Genomic DNA, 19,933 nt, shown 5'->3' with positions numbered 1-19,933 from the left:
CGAGCCCGCCGCGGCTCCGGCGGGGGCCTGCGGGGGGACAGCGAACCCCAACCCGCACCTCTGCCAGGCGGGGAGGGGGGGATGGCATTTCTGAACTAGTCGGCAGCGCGGACAGGAAATGACCCCTCCAGAAACTGCTGCTTTAAAACCGAGCGGCGGTGCCTGAAGCTATCCAGCCTCCCTCTCCGTGTCTGGAGCCTGTGCGCTCCCGCTCCCCCCACCCCCCCGCCCGTCTCCGCCGGAGCGGGCTCCCACAGCAGTCCCCAGCCAGTGCGTGCAGCCTGGATGTGTGTGTGTGTGTGCGCGCCGCTACTTTGTACTGTGAAGAACACACAGCCCATGTGCTCTGTATGGATGTTGATGATACTCTGTGTAGCTTGAATCTCTGCAAGCAGGCAAGATGTCCAGCACACCACATGACCCTTTCTATTCTTCTCCTTTTGGCCCATTTTATAGGAGACACACACCATACATGGTGCAACCAGAGTACCGAATATATGAAATGAACAAGAGGCTGCAGTCGCGGACGGAGGTAAGTCCCCCAGCCTTGTTTTCCTGTGCATGGACCGTGGTTGGTTTCAGCCCGAATTCCAGCTGAAGCGTCCCACTAGACAGTACAGTATATGCAGGCATGAACCCTAATTAATTTAGTAGTTTAATTGGGTAATCCCTCATTATGTTTCCACGCAGAGCAACTCTTTGAGGAGATACCAGCTTAGGCTGAAATCATGAAATTACAGTACAGCACTTCAGAATTGATTATAACGCTGGTCTCAGGAAATTTCTTTGCCTTAGTGTGTTGTTTGTTCAGGATCCGTCCTGCTGGCATTTGCAGCTATGATATTGTGAAGTATTGCTTCGGCTTTTGCACAAAATTAATTCTGGAATGTTGCAGGTTTAGAGGGAGAACATTTTGATTTTGTTCTGTGAACTCATTAAAATGAAAAATGGATGATAACTGAAAAGGGGAGAGGAGTTTTAAAAACTTATTCCTAGGCTACTCTTAAAGAACACGTTTGGGACAACCGACGAGAGAAATTTGTGTTTACATTTCGAATGCTGTTGCTTTTAGCAAGAGAGATGGTCAGTTCACTACTTTATCATATAGCTGTCAAAAGTACCCAGTAATGTAAACTACATTCACTGTTGGTTATGCTTTGTAAAATGTGTTAGTGGTTTATACACCCTGGCTTCGAAATCCAGATCAGCCACTGCGAAGAACATACTGAATGGGAGGGGGAAATGCTTTTGTCATTAAAAAAAAAAGAAAAAAAAAAAAGAAAGAAATACTGGGGGCTGCATCTTGTTATTTACGTGGTTAAGTAAAGCACACTTTTCAAGTCTAATGAAGTGAAAGTGAATCAGGCTGCATTTCTGTCCATGTGTCTGTGTTTGTGCAGCAAACATTCTTGGTGGTGCAATTTTTCATAGTAGTCTATTAGTGGTGCCCTGAAAAGACTTTTTAAAAGTATGAATCTTTTATAGTAAACGGCTTTATGTAGTGCCAAATATCTGCCAGGTTTGTGACACACAATATGTCTCAGGTTTGTCTGTTTGTTGTATTGTGATTCTTTAAGATAACATGAGGTTATCATAAAATAAAACACACATGCCTGAATTGTCAGCTAAGCCATGGAGAATCTGTGACGTTTAATGTATATGATACAGCTAACGAGATGTGACCTGCTTTCTGATTGGGCACCGCCACGGGGTAACTGCTTTTCTATCCCTGTTACCACTGCCAGCCTTGAAACGTTGCTGGGGAGCAATTGGTGATACACTTTGTGCTGGCTAAAAACTCTAAGCAGCTCTTTGCTCCCAAAACCATGGCAAGTGTTTGTCAGTTTTGCCCTAAGTTGTTGGCTGCAGAGGGTTGCTGCCATTTAGAATGAGGGTTTGTTTGCTGCTGCTTGTTTGTTACTGTCTTGCAACTCTGTTCCTTACATCCCTGTACATATTCATGTAATAATTTGCAGAGTTTTTCAAGTGAGAAGAGCAAATATGTATCACTGAGTGATTTCTTCAGGATTTTATATACAACCTGCTCTAAAAGCTGTCAGTGCTAACTTAGCCTTTTTACATATTATTTTAGTGGTACTTTTAATATTTGACCAATTCCTGATTGCAGCTGCTTTATGGATGTTACACTAGAAAAGTTTTTGAGGGACTTGTGAAACAACTTTCCCCTCCTTCGTTGCTGAGGTGTGCTAAATTAAACTTCAGCACCTTCAATTGCAATTTTTGCTGCACGAATTCAGATGGATTGTTGTGGGCAAAAAGCAATAACCCACTCTTTCTTTCTAGGGGTGCCTTGCTAGGTTTCAGCAGCATTTTACTTTGACAGTCAGTATTTAGTTAATGAAGGCCTTATGCTCCAGCATTTCTTTTATTTGCTCAGAATAAAAATTCTTTTGCTTTGTGATTGTTCAGTGTTTACATTTTGGTTCTCTGTTTTTTCAGTTTATGAGCTCTGTGCTGTAAGCATTGTTGTTCATTGAAATGTGTTTTTTAGCTAACTTCAGTTCATCTCATTCATCTTCCTATGAAAACACCTCCATAATAAACAAACAAAAATATTAAACTGATTTCCTGGGACACTAGAGTGACTAGGTGTGGACAGTCTGTAAAGAATAGTTCTGGCTTCTTGGGCAGGTCAGAAAGTGGAAGTTTCACATTAATTTTATACACTTCCAAACATGTTTGGGATTGGTAGGTGTAGGCTTCTGGAGCATGTATAACTAGCTCTAAATTTTTTGAATCCAGAGCCTGGTATGTCATGGAAGGAATGTGCTTGTGCTGTGGGTGATAGAGGCTTGCTGCATGAACGTTTCTCTTCAGGCAGTCTTTGGAATAATGTAGGCACTGGTCTCTGAAGGAGGCTGCTTGTGCTCTGTGAGCCCCAGGGGGTAGGTGAGCACAGGCAAAGCAGCTTAAGGCGAAAGGAATTACAAAGAAACTCTCCAAAAGACTGGGGGTAGCAAGCTGGCAGATTCCACATGGACCCAACTTGCACAGAGGGACAGTGGCAAATGAGGATGCATTAAAAAAATGGGAAACTACAGCCTTTATCCCAAATATATCCATGGAAAGCCTTTGGGATTTTTCTAGTTTCATAAAACATAAAAATGTTCTTAATAACCCTGTAGAGCCAGATTCTGTACTGTCCCTTGCAGAGGTGGAAGATCCAAAGCAGAGCAAAACATGCATAATTTAATAAAGTTGTACAGAGGATGGATGGAGAGCCTATGGAAGGAGCATCTGTATGTCATGTCTATCTGTTTGTCCTCTCCCTTCCCATTGTAGTTCTCCAAAGCTTGCAGGTAGGTGAGAAATTATTTAAAAAAAAATTAAAAAAAAGCAATGAACTGATAGAAGCGCCATTGGGGAATCCACCACAGGCCATTCCTACTCCTGCTCTCCCAGCAGCAGGGCGATGGCTGGGGGAGGTAGAAGTGTTCTCAAAAGGGCTCAGGGCTTGGGGACCCTTCCTGAGAAATCCACTGCTTCCACTCCAGTTTCTGTCAGCACTGGGTGGAAGGGAACAACAGTCAGTGTGAGGGATGTGCTCGGTGTATTAAACAGACGAAGTACACAGTGATAAAGAAAGGTCATTTAGATGCAGCATAGCTATCTTTGTTGTTCCTGTTTTCTTTAGGAAGAAATGGAAGTCATGAAAGTAAAGAATTAGCAGCTTTAGCCTGTGCTAGACATGCAAACTTTTGCTCTCCAAACTTCTTATAACTTTATGGGCTCCTCAGACAGAACCTACAACTGCCTTTTTAAATTCAGGGTCAGTCTTAGGCGAAGAATTCCAATCACACCCAGGCAGGGGGTGGTTTTATGATGTAAGTACTGGCAAAAGTCCACCACCTAGCTAATTCTTATGTGATCTAAAGTAAATTAGGGAATCTGAGTTACTAAACAGTCCAGGAAAACTGAACCTTCCTTAAAAGTTGTTCAAAGGAATATAATGTGCTAATACTTTTTCTAAATTAATATATGCTTTCTTAATAATACTTTGGGAGCATCCAGTGCCATTTTGTAATGCATCAACAATCCCTATTTAAAGAAGTAAAATGAATATTTAAATGTTTAATAATCTCTGGCAGATATAAAGATAAATCTTGCTTATTTCTCTCATAGTTGATTAACTTCTGGTTAAACAAAATGCAGCTGTTTCCTTGCTCTGTGTGTGGTTTTCAGGATTTCAATCCCATTCACTCATACTCGGTTTATCTTAATTTTTTTATATCTGTGTTAGTTTAACATTTCAAGAAAGGAATCCTGTTGTGGCATAATCAGCACTTTCTGAAGTTCTAGGTAGCAATACGCAACATAAGTAAATGTCTCTGTTTTTCATAAAACTTGATGTTTTATGAAAAGGCACCTCTTTTCCTCTTTGATGTTGTAAATCCTTTTCTGTTCTAATTTTTAATCATTTGAAATTGCTTACACTTAAAAGAAAAAAAGGTGATTATATCTTGTATATAATTATTCAGTAACATTACAGTGCTGTGAATAGATCGCTTAAAGTTGCTGACAGTTTAAAGTTTGAGGCGTTGCTTTATTGTCAGTAATCAAAGAAATGTATCAAGCCTTTCACTTGTTTATTTAGTCCCCTGTATTGTTAGAACTTTTGTGTATCACAATACATTAAATTCACCTATATCTCTCTCTGTCACTACAAGAGATTATGCTTAACATCACCATTGGATGCAACACACAGCTTTCCCTCTGGCTAAGAGAGCAGTGTTTTTAAGGGTGACTAGAGACCTTGATTAGTAGCATATTTATTTTAAAGACAATCAGCTTTATCAAATTATATTAAACTCCTATTAAACTGTATAGTGAATTTAACAAAGATTTCATGATGGAAAAATATCTAAAGAAAATTAAAAGGAAAATAAACGAGGGTGTTATGATTATTTAAAAGCTGCTGAATGAACTGGAAGCTTACACAGACATTCATACGCAACCAAATATTTAATGCAAATCAAAGCAAAACAAATTTTCTGAAGTTTAATGAAAGTCTCTTATTTTTCTTTCTCACATTGCTATCTGATGAAATAATCTTCTTCTTCCTGATGCATTTTTAATCGATTAGTCATAAAAATCTGTGTTGTGACATCACATTTGTTCGCCTAGCAACTTAGTATGGCAAACAGATCCCTCATATTGTATACATAAGTCTGAGTTTGTCCAATGAGTTTGTTTTGTTGAGGGGAAAACACATAAACTTCTGTTTTAAAGTAATTTTGAGAAAATATTCTTTCACCCACAAATATACTAATACTTAGCAATTCTAGGAACATGAGTAAAGTATTTTGAGAGTACTTATGAACCATGCTTTGCTGAAACTAAAAGGTCAGTGTTAAAAGAAAACCCTTGAATGCCTTTAGGCAGACGCTGACTTCAGAATGGATTCAAGGCTCTTTTTACTGATTTTCTTTTATTTCATACATGTTTTCTACACGTTAAAAAAATTCAGTTGCAGCTGCTTTCAATTAAAATTGTTGCAAACTAACAATTCTTATGAGGCCAGGGAAGAAAAAAAAAAGACTCCACTTCCTTTACATGTTGATCCTTAGCTTACGATCAGGGATATCTTGCTGCTCCTGCCCACCCTCCCCCCAAAAAGTCATATAATAGAAGGGAAACTGCACACTGCATTTGGGGGTAGGGGCTGGTGAGCATGGAGAAAGAGTCACTGCAAAAGTGTAAGAATGGGTCTTGTCTGCAATCATTCTGATGCTTACTAGATAATTTTCTATAAATAAACCTTTTCAACTCTTCTTTTTTTTTCTTTACTCGTTAAACCATAAATCCACTTAGAAAAAGCCCTAAACTTCGTCTTTCCCTGATGTAAACAAGATTTACTATGCAGATCCAGTCTCAAAAATAGAAGCTGCTGGTTAGTGAGAAAGAACAATATAGAGATCATAACAAGGAGCCAGTCCTGTGCTATTATTTAAGCTGGAGTTTCGCCTGCAGTAAGATTGCAAGATCAGATAAAAAAGAAAATAATTTGGGTTTTGTATATGTGTTTTCTTTGTTTAAAAGGGGATAAGATTGCTAAACTCTTTGCAGTATTTTTTAGCTGGACTTCTTACTTCAAATGGGGTTTTTTTTGCATCTCTTTGCCAGAAGTTGCATATCTACTATAAACACACATTTCAACCATGCTGGTTCTTTGTTCAGTTGTTTCCTCCACGAGAAGAGCCTTCTTCCCTGCACTGTGCTGTGTAAACAGGTCAGGATAGAGCTCCACTTTTGCCAGGTGCTCTTTTCCAGAAGTTGTTGCTGGGCTACTTGATGCCTTAGAGGGGTGACTGTGGCATGAACAAGGTTGCCCCAAAGAGGCTGAGGATTAGTCTCCAAAAAAGACTATGGTAGGGCAGGACCTGTTGGCCAGTTCTCAATGGTCCTATTTATTACACAAAATTAGTGGTGGAAGAAACATCACCAAACCCCTGGCTAAAATCTTCTCCCCTAAGCCTGCACCTTTCTTTCCCCTGGTACATTCTTTCTTTGTTTGATCTTTGTCAGAATTTCAGAGAGAAGGCAATTTATGGTCAGAATACTGTTTCTATCACATTGTAGTTGACAGCCATGCCTTACTAAACTAAAACCTGAAAATTTTTGATCTAGGCTGAGTAGTCCATTTGGTACTTCTGAGGTAACAGGGAATCAGCTAGACCATCTGCAGAACTTGAACCTCAGTTTGGGAACAGCTGATACCTCTGGAAACATCTCCAGTTCTTGCATGCCTTAAAAGGTTAGTGAAAAACCAACTGCTCTAGAAAAATGAGACCTTTCCAGAACTAGACATGAAGTAGAACTCGGAGTGTTTCTAAGCCTATTACCTCTTCAGGATTCAAGAGTTGTTGGTCCTAAGGAGTCTTTGCAAAGGCCATAAATTTTACAGCCACAGGCTATCCTCTCCACGAGACTTAGGTCATCTTGGCATCACTTTGATGTTTCTGCAGTACTGTCAAGGAGGCATGCCCTGGTTGAAGCTTCTGGGCAGGGGCTGTACCCATCCTCAGCATACAGACTTGAATCACAGACTCATACAGTGGTTTGGGTTGTGGTGGTTTTGGGTTGAATTAGAGCCAAAATAAAAGTATCACACTAGAACTTCTCCCTGAGGTCTTTCTCTTGTCAATATTCACATTCAGGTGCTTATCCAGAGCAGAATGGCAAACTCAGAACTGATGCAGTAAAGCCCACAGCTTTATGTGGGTTTCTAAATGTGCTTAAATCTACTGCTGGGTCAGCTGCAAACCAAATAGTTTGCATCCTTTGGAGCACCTAATGAACTGTAAGGTTACTGTAAATCTGTCATACATGATCTGCAGTACCTGTTGATATCCATCTTCCCTGGTTCTAAGCTGGCCAAGCCTAGTAAGCAGAGCAGGAACATCATTTGTATGTATGTTAAAAAGGGGAGGGAGAAATCTAATCTCAGTATAGTTTTGACATCAGATTACTCACATAAAGCAGATTCAATATCTGTCTAGATTCCATGCATTTTACCCAACTGCTAGCTGCAGACTATAACATCCAAAAAGAATTGCCTGGCTGAATGACTTTATCGGTTGTATTCAAAATACAAAGACACATTATGTGTGTAAAAAAGTCATCATATTTGGAACCCCATGATTAAAGCAGACTCAAGAATAGATTGAATCATAGATCCACTTTGCTTATTCTTGGAAAACTAAAAGCCTGGAAAAAACAATTGAACATGTTTAAGTATTAATATGTGTAGTCTTACACTACATTTGCAGTGGACTATTTTGACTTTCCTTTTGGACTTTAAAACATTTGTTTTTTTCCCTAACTACATTTTTATTAGGTTATTTTCTAAAGTAGTAAATTGAGAAAATGATGACTTTGAGCACATTGTCCATTTGAAGTATTTTATGTACCTTATTGTGATTTTTGTTCCAGTTGTGTAGTTTTGCCTCAGCCATTAGCAGAAAATTTTATCAGACAAATAGCTGCCATCTGTCCTAGAGCAGGTTACAAATAGATTTCCGAGATATTAATAACTACGTTATACAAAAAAGAAATATTCTAAATCTTTAAATACAATAGTTACATGAACAGAGAAAAATGCTCAGAAAACAGGAAAATAGAGTGAAACTCTAGTTAGAGAGAATAGAGTGAAACTTTTTCATTTTATTTCTTCTTATGCTGAAGCACCTTCAGCATACATCATACCTTAGGAAGGCAGTCAGCAGCACCAGTATTTCTAACCATCTTCTGTGGACTAGACATGCTCCAGGGTGAGGTGGGCAAAGCAGGAGTGACACCTGCTTTGCCTCTAGGTTTGCAACCAGGACAGCCCCTAATAAGTGGAAAAAGGGAAGATGAAATACCTCACACCCAGAATGCTATGTTTTTCTCCTGCTGTTTACAAAAGTCTCATGCATGGGTCATTTGACAGTGGAGAAGGCATACAACTGTGTTTTACTCCCCCACATTCTAATAGTAACTTGCCTTTTCAGATTAATGCCACTCACCATCTTCCATAGTTCTTGTAGCTGGTTTAACTACCAAAATGTTACCCTGTTACTCTATCTTGCATCACAAGGGTGTGAAAGGAAAATAACTGCTATATAATAGTTCCTTTAGAGCAAATGAAAATAATTCTTGTTGCTCAGTATGTTGCAAGAGGGACCTCCTTCCTTTTGGCACTCATTTATCCACCTTTTTTCTCCATATCCAGATGTTGAGAACATTCACAGAATCTTCACAGAATCTCTGATGGACTTGAGATGTGCAGTTGCAATCATACCTTTTGCTGTAGTGGATGGAGGCAATACAATGGCTCTATTGCTTCTGCCTAGACTTAATCACTGGAATATCAGTTAACCCTTAGGGTAATTAGGTAATAATGTTAATGATGTGATTTGAAGTATCATTTTAAGCAATTAGAAGTTCAGATATAATGTGATGCAGTTATGCATTATATAGTGCATCTATCCATTTTACACAGCAAAAATTACCATATGTTTTTTGGGAAGCTTGGCATTTTGCAGTGATTGGGGTTCTGCTTGTATTTATGAACAGCATGCCTGTAAACTGTGGTAATAACTCTTTGAAGGCCACACCTATGCACACTGCTGATTATGTTAAATAGCATGGGCCCATTTTAATGAATGTGTTGGCATGAATAATGGGACATGAAAAGCCAACACACTGGGTAAATGTTCATTACCTGAGTGCAACAAATACTACATGAAAAATTTCCGTGACAATTCACTTGAGTTTAGCAGTGAATTTGCTTTGGCTATGTTCGTGCTGTTTATGCTTTTCTGTGAATGTTTGATCAGTGGAGTTTTATTCTTACAAATAATTGCAGAATGCAAATTTCAATTTATTAACCATTACTGAAAGAATTTGCTTATTTTATACAGGCTAAGCTGAGAGGCAGTGTTTCCTGTTTTGAGCTTACCTCCCAGATAGAACCATGATACTTAGAAATTAAATACACCAGAGAAGAATCTCTGATTGCTTTGCAGTGAGGACTGACTGGTGTATGAATGTAAAGCAAATTAATAACAATGGCTGGTTGCAATGGGAAAATTACAAGTCAGTAAATATGATGTATGTGCATAATTTTTTCATGGAATGGAATGCTGCTTAGTATGCAGTTACATTAGAAAAATGGTAAAAATTTTCTAAGCTTCCTGGCATTTTAAGCTCTAGCTCCATCTGTGCTCATCCAGTCAAAGATGCAAAACAGTAACACACAATATATGACCAACTACAATATATAGTCTTAGCCGAATATTACATGCTTAGAGCACATTGCTTGTTATGAAGGGCCAGCAAAAATATGTCATAAATTTGAATAATTAGTGCATTCAAATAAATTGTTAATAATTCCTAGAAACTCTTGGTAGAACTAAGTGGTATTCATAAAATTTTTTATTTGATATGAATGATTAGCTCAACTCTTTTCAGTACTTCCTGACACTGGCAGGGTTAATAATGCAAAGTGAAAAGATTGGCCAAGATGCCAACACACCAAATACTTCTCTTCCCTGACAGTGCTGTAAGATTATTTAATGCCCGTATAAAAAACATCCTTAGGCAACCGAGTTGCACCTTGACTGATCGTTGCATCCAAAGGGCTGCACTTCTAAATATGCAGTGTGGCACAGACTTCCTTGTAGGGAGTGGTGTTAGCACTGGTTTGTAACCTGAAGCCACAACCTGCGTGTCCAGACTGACAAGAATCCTACCACTTGAGCCACTGTGACACCTTGTGGCTTGTGAAGCAACACAAGCATCTTTTAGAAAACTAACAGGTAAAACCCAGAGGTTAATGGGTATTGACAAATGTCCTTTCATACAAATACCAATAGAAATCTCTTTGCTGGGTTGCTATAGTGTGTTTTCAAGATACAGTTAAATTAGGTGTTAGTGAGCACATTTCTGTTTGCGTCTTTATAGCATGTATTTTACTGCTAAGTAGCAAAAACTGAGGCATCGTTTTGCTAAGTCTGACCTGCTGCTATTATCTCTATGGGTTTGGTGTTTGCTCATCAGTCAGATTACATAAAGAAACACTGGTTTTGGATGCAGTACAGAGTAAATATTTTATTTGTTTGAGACCACTAATTCGGTGAACCAAAAGAATGCTTGAAGGGTGAAGAGTACTTTTTGACACTGAGTATGTTTTAAATGGTAGCTAAACAGGAACTTCAACTAAGTCATAGTTAGCATTTGGCAATGAGCAAGTAACTCCATACAACCATGAATCTGGGGTTAAATAGATCAACATTTCAGCAGCTGGGGATAGTTCATTAACTACAATGAAATTGTATTTTGCTGAGAAATTACCATTAAACTTTGGCCAATAGTGTACGGAGCTTAGAAAGAACCCTACATCTATAAATGCTTGAGACTGCATGGTGTCTTGATTATCACTTGTTACATCTTCAAATGATCATGTATGTCCATGTTTTCTTCCACCATGATCCTGAGCATCTGAGGGGAGTTGCCTGTAAGCTCCTGCATTATGTCCCATAACAATTTCCTTGGCTCTGATATTTTCAAAAACTAGGCAACAACTGGGCTGAAATAGTTGCCCTCTGTTGCCAAACACCACCTTATTGCTGAATACACCCTTATGATGCAAAGGGTCTGCATCCCTCTTTTGTCCCTTATCTTCAGGTGTGTCCACAGTGCTGTCACTTAAGATTAATACATAAACATGCCCAAACTTTCATTTAACTTGATGGTGTGGGGAGAGCCCAAACTCAGGGTGTGCAATCTGCCTTCTTTCATGCGCATACTGATCCTTTGCTGAGCTTTATGCTTGTAAATTTAGGTGGTTACTGATGCTCATATTACCTTGTCTTCCCGATGTGCATCTTTACTATAAGGTTCTTGGGGCTGGAACCACCTTCTCTCTTCTTGTACAGTGCTAGAACAGTAGAGTTCAGGTCTGTGTCTGCAGCATGTCTTTATTATTGTGCTCTGTATTGTAACTAACTAAAGGCTAAAAGTTGGTAGTAGTATTTAAAATACTTTCAAATCCAAATCTGTATATACCATTGTCATTTTGATGTCATAAATAAAACATTTTAATTGATATTATGTGTATTTATGCGCTAAAAAATTGTCTGACTAGAAAGTACCATAATAGTCTAAGTTCTTGAAAAATGACTGTTTAATGTTATTAACACATTGTGTTACTTCTCAAGTAATTCAGCACACCCGTGCAAATCTATTGTTTTGCCAAGGAACCACAAATATATTTAAGCCAGCATTCTGCTGGTTGATTTGTACATCTGCTATTGTTATTAAATCTTTTGCTCTTTAAATGTGATTCTTCAGTAGATTCATGTCAATCAAAGAAGCCCATTCTAATTCCACATCTTCTTAACAGTGGAAAAACCATCTTATCTTAAATTCTCCAGGACAAGCATATAATTTTTGATGGGAACTGGTGCTGTGGAATATGTATCTTATTTCATGATGATTTGGGGAGGGAATATTGTAAAGTCTGGTAATAAATTAAGTTCTTGTAATAAGTAGAGATGAAGCAGGGAGGTTGTTCTAGGGAAGAACGGCAACACTTATTTTTTCTTTTATTGTTTGCACTCTACTGATTTAATTAGCCAGTGAGAACAGACCCACTTTGAATATTAAAAAGACAAAATCAACTTCCCCCTCCCCCGTCCCCACATCTGTTGCCGTTTGGAGACTACTTACAGTACCAAAACTACCCAGAGTCTAATGGATTTTGCTTTTTAACAGACGTTACCTGTATTTGCTCACAAATAAATGAGGTACTTATAAGTATTTTATTCTGGGTCTGAGGAAAACGTGCTGCTCAAAATGTCATTTTGAAAGGAACTGGGCTACCTTAAGCAAAACCAATGCATTTTTAGTGTTATACAAATAAAGTCAGTCTTGATACATTTCTGAATGGTGATCTAATAGAAATATCTTAATGGTTACCATATTATAGAAACTTAAATCATTCCTAGGACTGCTTGAAGTTGGAAAGAGTGAAGTCCTGAGTGAGGTTATATTTTGGTCAGGAGCAGGAGAGCATAGATTGATAAAACTACTGAAGTGATCTCTGCTCTGTTTCATTATGCTGCTGCCTTCTGCAGTATCAATTAGATGGACTGAATTTCAGTCAGGCAGTGAAGCAGTTTGCTGCACCTCTGCTGGGTTAGGCCCACCCTTGCACAGAGCTCCAGCCTTCTTTCTAATCACAGCCTGGAGTGTGAATATTAATGCCTTACCCAGACTGCAGTGCTGCAGGGCCAAGGCATCCTTGTCAGTGGGTCCTGCTCTGTGACCATGCTATTTTGGCACCTTTTATCACCAGAATCGTGAATTCCCTTAGCTTTGTTTAATGCCACATTTAAAGGCATCAAAAAAGGGAGCAATTTTTAAATTGCATTTTTTCTTACCATTTTTATAGGCATACGCTAGCTACTTTATTAAAATATTTTTCCTGTTGAGAGGAAAGAACTCTCCCATTTTTGCTGAAGGTGGATTTTTAGAAACACAATTACCTATATAATTTTCAATATTATTATTAGGAAATATATGAAACTATTAGGACCATGGGAACTTGGATAAACCCACCTGGTGTGCAAATTTTGTTACCAGAATAACTGCACTACGGTTGAGAACACTGTGTGTGATTATAAGAGTCAACTGAGAAACATAAATTGAGAGCTCAGCCCAGCAGTCTTTCCCTTCCTTGGAGATTGATGGCACACAGATGCACAATTGCAAATAACATAATTTGTAGGCCAGTGGTGCTGTTGTGATTAAAAAAAAAGGAAAAAAAGGGGGGAAAAAGGAAAAAAATCTGTTTCTCTGTCAGAAGCTTCCTAGGTTTGCTTCAGTTTGGTCTTGTAACTGCAGCTCCTTATCCCATGCAAAGATTTCTTCTTTAAGTCAATGAAATGAGCATTTGGTCCTGTATATGAAGGTGTTAGAACAAGGTGCAGAAACTGGAACAGCAAAAACTTGGTTTTGTGGAACCTACCTATTCTAATGGATTTAGCAAAAGGACTGGAAATATTCAGCTTTTCAGTGTTGTCCATAGTTGGCTCTGCGATAAAATTTCATGTTCAGGGACTTGTATTATGTTTGCACTTAAAATTTCACAAAATGCAAAAGGTATAATAGAAAGCGTGGTTAAGAACAAGCAGCAGTCATTATTAAGCAGTATTGTGTAGCAAAACAAATGACAGAAACTGAGTGAAGTTTTTCTCAATCAGAAATTTAGCTGGAGAGAAATGTATGGCTCATAAATTAGCAGAATAGTGGGTAGATCTGGCAAGCTGAGTGAAGCGCATAATTTAGCTGAGCTTATCAACACTTTGAAAGTGGACTAAAAAGCCCACATTGTTAGCTATATTAATAAAAACAAATCTTGCCAGATTTGTCATTGGGGTTATTCTAATGCTGATCAAAACCAAATCCTGGATGTGCATAGTTAATATTTTTCAGTGGCTTTCTCCAGGAACTGCTAGCTTCTGCTGCTTTACCAGGAAGGGGAAGGATGATAAAATGAAATTCACAGCCTTTCAGTGTCTGCTCAGCCTGCAACTGGCAGCATTTGGGGTTTGTGGCTGCTGACCTGGCAGACTTACAGCATTTTTATGACGTCAAGTGCACACATCATGGGTCTGTACAAGCTAAATATGAACTTCAGCCTCCCCTCTACGCCCCCCACCCCCATTTGTTTTCATTTGGGAGCCTAAGGACTTCTCCCAGTAAAAGTAAGAGAGAGAGAACTGAGCTGCTCCCTGCAGTCTCAAACTTGTGTGTGGCAGCATGACCTGAGTTACTGGGCTCAGCAGCTTATTTTTGTAGAGATGCTTTCTGTATAGTGCTTTATTTGCTTGGTATGGTAAATGGTAACTTGCTGGTTTAGTAAGTGAAAAATGGATGCAGCTAGCAAATCTGAGCTCTGCTCAAATAAATAGCAAGTTCTTCATTAGCTTCAATGTCACCAGCACCATATAAAGTATGGATTCCTTAGGTTGCTATTTGTATGAACTTTTGAGCTCTTTTGCTAAGAAAATGAGATTGAAATAATTATGTATCTACAAGGTTTTATATATCTTGACAAAATGTTACTGTCTGTTTCACACTCAGTTGTATTTAAAACCTGTGGGTGCATTTCAGGCCATAAAATAAGTTTACAAAATAACAGCCGCTTGCATTCACAGTTGTACTTAATGATTTATTTATTTCTAGGAATTGCATTTGAAATTCCCAGACATCTAAAGCTTTTTCAGCATTAAACTGACCACTGATCTTAGAAAATCATCTACATCAGTACCAACTCAATCACTGACAAGGGCTGGAGGAAATGAAACATCTGGGATCTATTAAGATTTTTATTTATGCTTTTAAATATTGAAGTGTGCATGGCTGCTTGGCTTTTACACTTTGAGCATGAATCCATTAAAGAAAGCTCTCACAACACAAACAGTTGCAAGCAGAAGTGATTTGGGTCTGAAAGCTGGGACCCCACCATGTAATTGCAGAGGAATTGCAAGGAAGGCAATGACCGTGGTGAATGTAGGTTTGTCTATTTATTGTGGTGACAGAAAAATTCTTCCCAAAGATAACTCTTCAATTTTATCAAGGCTTCTTGCAGAAAATGCTATGTACAACAGGCAGTGCAGCTACTGTGTTTTTCAGAGGCCAGGTAAGGAAAGGCCTGAGTGGGAATGCAGTCAGGTTTTCCACAGGACAGCCCTGCACCTCGAAGGCAGCATCTCTGCCTGAACGACACAACTGTTGTGTTGGGGCTGAAACAGCTGGGCCTGCAGGCTCCTGATGCTTTCTAAACACACCTTTGTGCCTTGCTCCTCCTTCAGCCAGTGCATCTGATTGCTGAGCTGCAGAATGGCCTGGGCTGCTGCTGTTGATGAGGTGTTGGCAGAGGGCAGGCTGCAGCATGGCCCCGTGTACAGCGGCCGGAGTGCTCTGCACCGCCAGCAGGGCTGCAGTGGGGCTCCAGGTAGGCTCCAGTGAGTAACTGTGTCCCATTCTCACCTGGACCAGTCACGAGAGGGAGGAAACTCTTGTAATCTGGGTTAACGAACCTGGAACATCACAGGCCTTTTGGAGGAAGACTGTAAATCCTATTTATAGGGGCTGATGGAAAGAGAAGTGCAGTACCAGGTAGTGATCCTTCAGCTGAGGCCAAGCCTCCCCCATCCTGCAGAAACACTCCTGTAAAATGTATTTGGGATTTTGTCTGTGGCTTGCTGATTTCACTGAAGACTCTGAAAATAGCATCTGGAAAGAATTAACTGGAAACCATGTGAGTTTGGGGAAGAGGAAGAAAAAAGGATGCATTCTTTCAGAGAACAGGTGCATTCAAGGTATGCTTCCCTTAGTGAGTTTTACCAGAATTTTCCATTCTTTACTTTTGGATTCATGGAAATGGGAGAATGATGCAGTAAATAGTTGTTAGCCTTCGGAAGAGATAGAATTTCAGAAGTGACTTTCCAACAAATATATTAGTCTGAGTGACCATGAACAGGCAAATGTTTAAATACCATTTTTATAGACATTTCTAATGTAAGGGAACAATAAAAGCAAAAGGGTTTCCTGGTGTAGCATACAGTGTCTTTAAAAGGACATTTTGAAATTTCTTGTGGCCTGACATGAAATTTCATGATTGGATAATAACCTGTAGCAAAGGTGACATAGTTAGGTTAGTTGTATTGTCTTGATGAGCTACATTTAAAACTTGCTTAGGATGTATCTCAAAAACTATACTGATGCAGTAACTCATGGAAAGCTAATCTATTATTTATCAACAAATGTTAACTAGGTTGCACAGATTTGAATACCCTTCAGGATTTCCCTTTGGGTCTTTTCACAAGTACATATAAAAATGTTAGATACATCAGCAGAAAAACTTAAAGAAAAATGAAATTAGTTGAAGCTTCACCCAGAACCTGCATTGCTGATACAGGGAACTGCAATAAATACAGATGATTCCACTGATGATTATCATTCAGAATACCAGTGCTGTGGGTTTTCCCCTATAAGTGACATTGTAAGAGAGATTTATTGTTTTACAAGTTTAAATTGGCATTTCTCATTCATTTAGAGAGATGCACTATGTTGTAATACCTAGCAGCTTAAACTTAGGCTATGAATGAAAAAGCACATTTAAAAATCTTGGAGCTAGATCATAATGTGGCAGCTCTGTGAAAGATTGCCTGCTCAATGATTAGTTGCAGCACTCCTACCAAATGTGTTTCAATTCAGTTTTTGTCACTGAGAAATCAAGAAATAGGTGGCTTATTAAAGGTGACCACATCCTTTTATGCAAATTTAATGCGCTTGGCAGGTTTATCATGATAAATAGTCAAGATGAGATGGTTCATGATGTATCTCTAATCTCTTCTGTGAAGATGTTCATGTCTTGCAGGAAGTAGCCCCTTGAGAGTTCAAATCTTTAGAAGTATGTGACAGGTGGTGATGTCTGCAGAGTCTCATAGACTTGCTTTGAAGTAACTCCAAATAGTGCCTTCAGTTAATGTTCAGTTTTTGCAAGTTCTCTTCTTCATCTCACTCCTTTGGTGCCCCCCTCTCTCCTCCATCATGTTCCCTCCCCAAGTTGTTCCACGTACTGAGAGGAACATGCACCACATCTTATAGAGTACATTACAACTCTCTCCACAATCCTGTCATATTTTTGCCTGTAAAGTTGTTCTTCCATTAGACATCTTGCATATTTTAAGAGAAGTGATTCACAACAGAAAAACAATAAAACAGAACAAATGTCTTAGAAAATCCCATCTATCATTCATGCATTGTGTTTAGTTTTTTAGTAACTCTTTTGAGTAAGGAGCCAGCATCAGTGCCAGTGTCATATTAACTATGCTATGTTGTGTTAATTATAATCAATTACCAATATTAATTAGGCCAACTTCTCTTTAGATTAGTAATAAGAAATGGTTAAATTTTAATGCAACTGCAGGGGATCTGAAGGAACTCACATAATCAAAAAAAACCACTGCAAAGCTTTTTATATAAATCTTATTCTACTGGAATACGGTTAATGAAATAGACATAAAAGCATCAAAAATACATAAAAAATACATCTGAATAATGGTATATTTTCAGAGCTTAATGTTTTCACTTTTCATTACTTGGCCTTGGTTGATCTGAGTTTGGAAGGGCTTCTCTTCTAAAATCAAGTACCAAATTTCATGTAAAGTTTTATACCTGTCATAGTCACTTTCTAAGTTCCCATTTTAGAATCATTCTCCTTAAATATTGTTGTTACTATCACCACTATACATAACCTTATGTGTAATAATTGGTAATGTTTAGTTTGGTATACATAAATTTTTAGTTTATAGATGTTTTTTGGCATTAGTTCTTTCTCAAATGGAATTCCCACAACTTTTCAATGAAGATTTGGGGAAATCATTAGCTTCCATCATTAGCCTGGTTTAAAAATTCTTGGGTTTGAGGTTGTACTTTTAGCCATCAATCTGTGCCATTAAATAACCCCATTTTGGACGGTTGACATTTTTTAATGAAGTGTGAGTAATTAAATGTTGAAGGCACACTAGTACATCTTCATCAACATATGTTTTAGATTCCTATTATGCTTTGAAAACATTGTACTTTCATATCACAGCGTAATTGTTTTGTAGTAGTAGTAATAATAATAAAAACAAAACCCCTGAAAAATGATACCACAGACCTGATCAGCTGTCTATAGTGTAGGAAAGAGGTACTGATGAATTGTACAATCTCCTTGTTAAAATTCTGTTTGTGAGTTAAGAAAAAGATTGTAGTGACTTTTCTGTCTCTGTGACATTCCCTTTGTTTCTGGTTATTGCTACAGCATGTCATCCCAAAGTGGTTTATGGAATCACTTTGACTGATTCTCAATTTATAAGTATTTATTTGCAGAGCAGAGGTGTTATTTTGCTTCTACAATGAAAAAGAAAGTCCAAAATTATAGTTGCAATCCTTAATTTAAAGATACATATATTTTCTTTTCTTTTTCCAATTGGTACTTTATAGTCTACATCTACAAGACTTCTATTTCTTACATAAGTAATTCCTGTAGTTCTAATGAAGACTCAATAAACACTTTAATAATCATGAGTCTTGTATTATATTTTAATAAGTTATGTGATGGAATGCAGACTTAGATTACCCCTACTCAGAGAGCCTGCCTGAAAGGTCACCATTACATTTCTTCTCCTGCATTCAACTGGCAAACCATTTGTACACATGAATGAAATAATAATAGATAATTACCTGCTTACTATTGCTGTCAGTAGTTTGGCTCATGTGCCAGGGAGATTGAAGCAGCATCTGTAATGTGCTGTGCTCCACCACAGACCATATTAAAGTGGAATGGACCTTGGAGCCACTGGAGCCAATATGGCCATGACCAGAAGATTCATTTGTTCACTTCTCGCCTATTTTACGATTCAGCTGTTAAAAAATATGTCTGGATTGTGTGAATCCCTCTCGGTTGCTGCTGTTTTCATGTGAGCCATGCTGGTTGTCTTTCCTTTGTTTCTTTCCCAGCTTGCTTTCAGACCCAGACCTAGACCTCCTCAGTGCCATGTTCTGGTCTAACTCTCTTCTCTGGCCTTGGAAAGATTGTTAATAATACTGTGCCATGGTCGTACTAGTGAAGTTCAATAATGAATATTGAACTTCTCTGCATCATTTTTGAGCCTTTCTGGAGCAGCATCCACCCAACCAATATATTCACAATCCTAAATTTTCCAACTTTGATGATAGTTTTTTGTAGATTTTTTTTTGTTTTGTTTTGAATGATGGGCAAATAAGAAACCTCATTCACTATGATTCTGATAATTGTCATATTCATCATATACCTGCATTGCAAAATGAATATGCAATCCAGTGGTCTCAGTGAAGAATGTCCTGAATAGTATATTCATTGCACACATTGTGAACCATAACCCAAATCTTCTATCTAGGGCATCTTTTGACTGCTTATGAGTGGATTGCTATCTGGTGATCTTCAGAGGAGAAAAGCTGCTTAAGTGGAGAGAAAAAAATAGGAAAGAGGGGGGAAAAAAAAGATAAAGCCATCCAGACTAACTGCTTTACCAATAGGTAATATTTGTGCCCACAGAACTGATACTACTTAGCAATCAATAATATGCACTGATAAAAAAGAAGTGGAAAACACAAAATATTTACTCAACAGTCTGTTTGCTTTTATAGTAGCAACCAGTCTAGGCTTTTATTTGCAAACTGTGAACAAAAATGGAACATAAAAATAACTGTGCAGTTTCCTAAATTTTTTCTCTCTTTTTTTTTTTTTTTTTTGTCTCTTTGGAAGCCATTTACATGACTGTCAGTTTAGTAAATGAGCACATTTTTAAACTTCAGGCATCACACATGA

General features: G+C 38.3%; 1 protein-coding gene across 10 annotated transcripts in view; it reads left to right on the top strand.

Moving 5' to 3' along the window:
• Window positions 1-171: 171 nt before the first annotated feature.
• Window positions 172-19,933, top strand: part of LDB2 (LIM domain binding 2) — a 212,725-nt gene continuing 192,963 nt past the window's right edge. For 9 of the 10 annotated variants that reach the window (XM_031066267.1, XM_031066252.1, XM_031066284.1 and 6 more), the window contains exon 1: window positions 189-532. In XM_031066267.1, the coding sequence (XP_030922127.1) occupies window positions 401-532 (132 nt within the window). In that variant the 5' untranslated portion in view covers window positions 189-400. Of the gene's footprint in view, window positions 533-19,933 lie in introns of all 10 variants that reach the window. The other variant, XM_031066276.1, reaches the window with a different exon arrangement.

The sequence above is a fragment of the Geospiza fortis genome, unplaced genomic scaffold (assembly GCF_000277835.1).
Source record: "Geospiza fortis unplaced genomic scaffold, GeoFor_1.0 scaffold40, whole genome shotgun sequence".
Classification (NCBI taxonomy): Eukaryota; Metazoa; Chordata; class Aves; order Passeriformes; family Thraupidae; genus Geospiza; species Geospiza fortis.
This window is presented reverse-complemented; position numbering and strand designations above follow the sequence as displayed.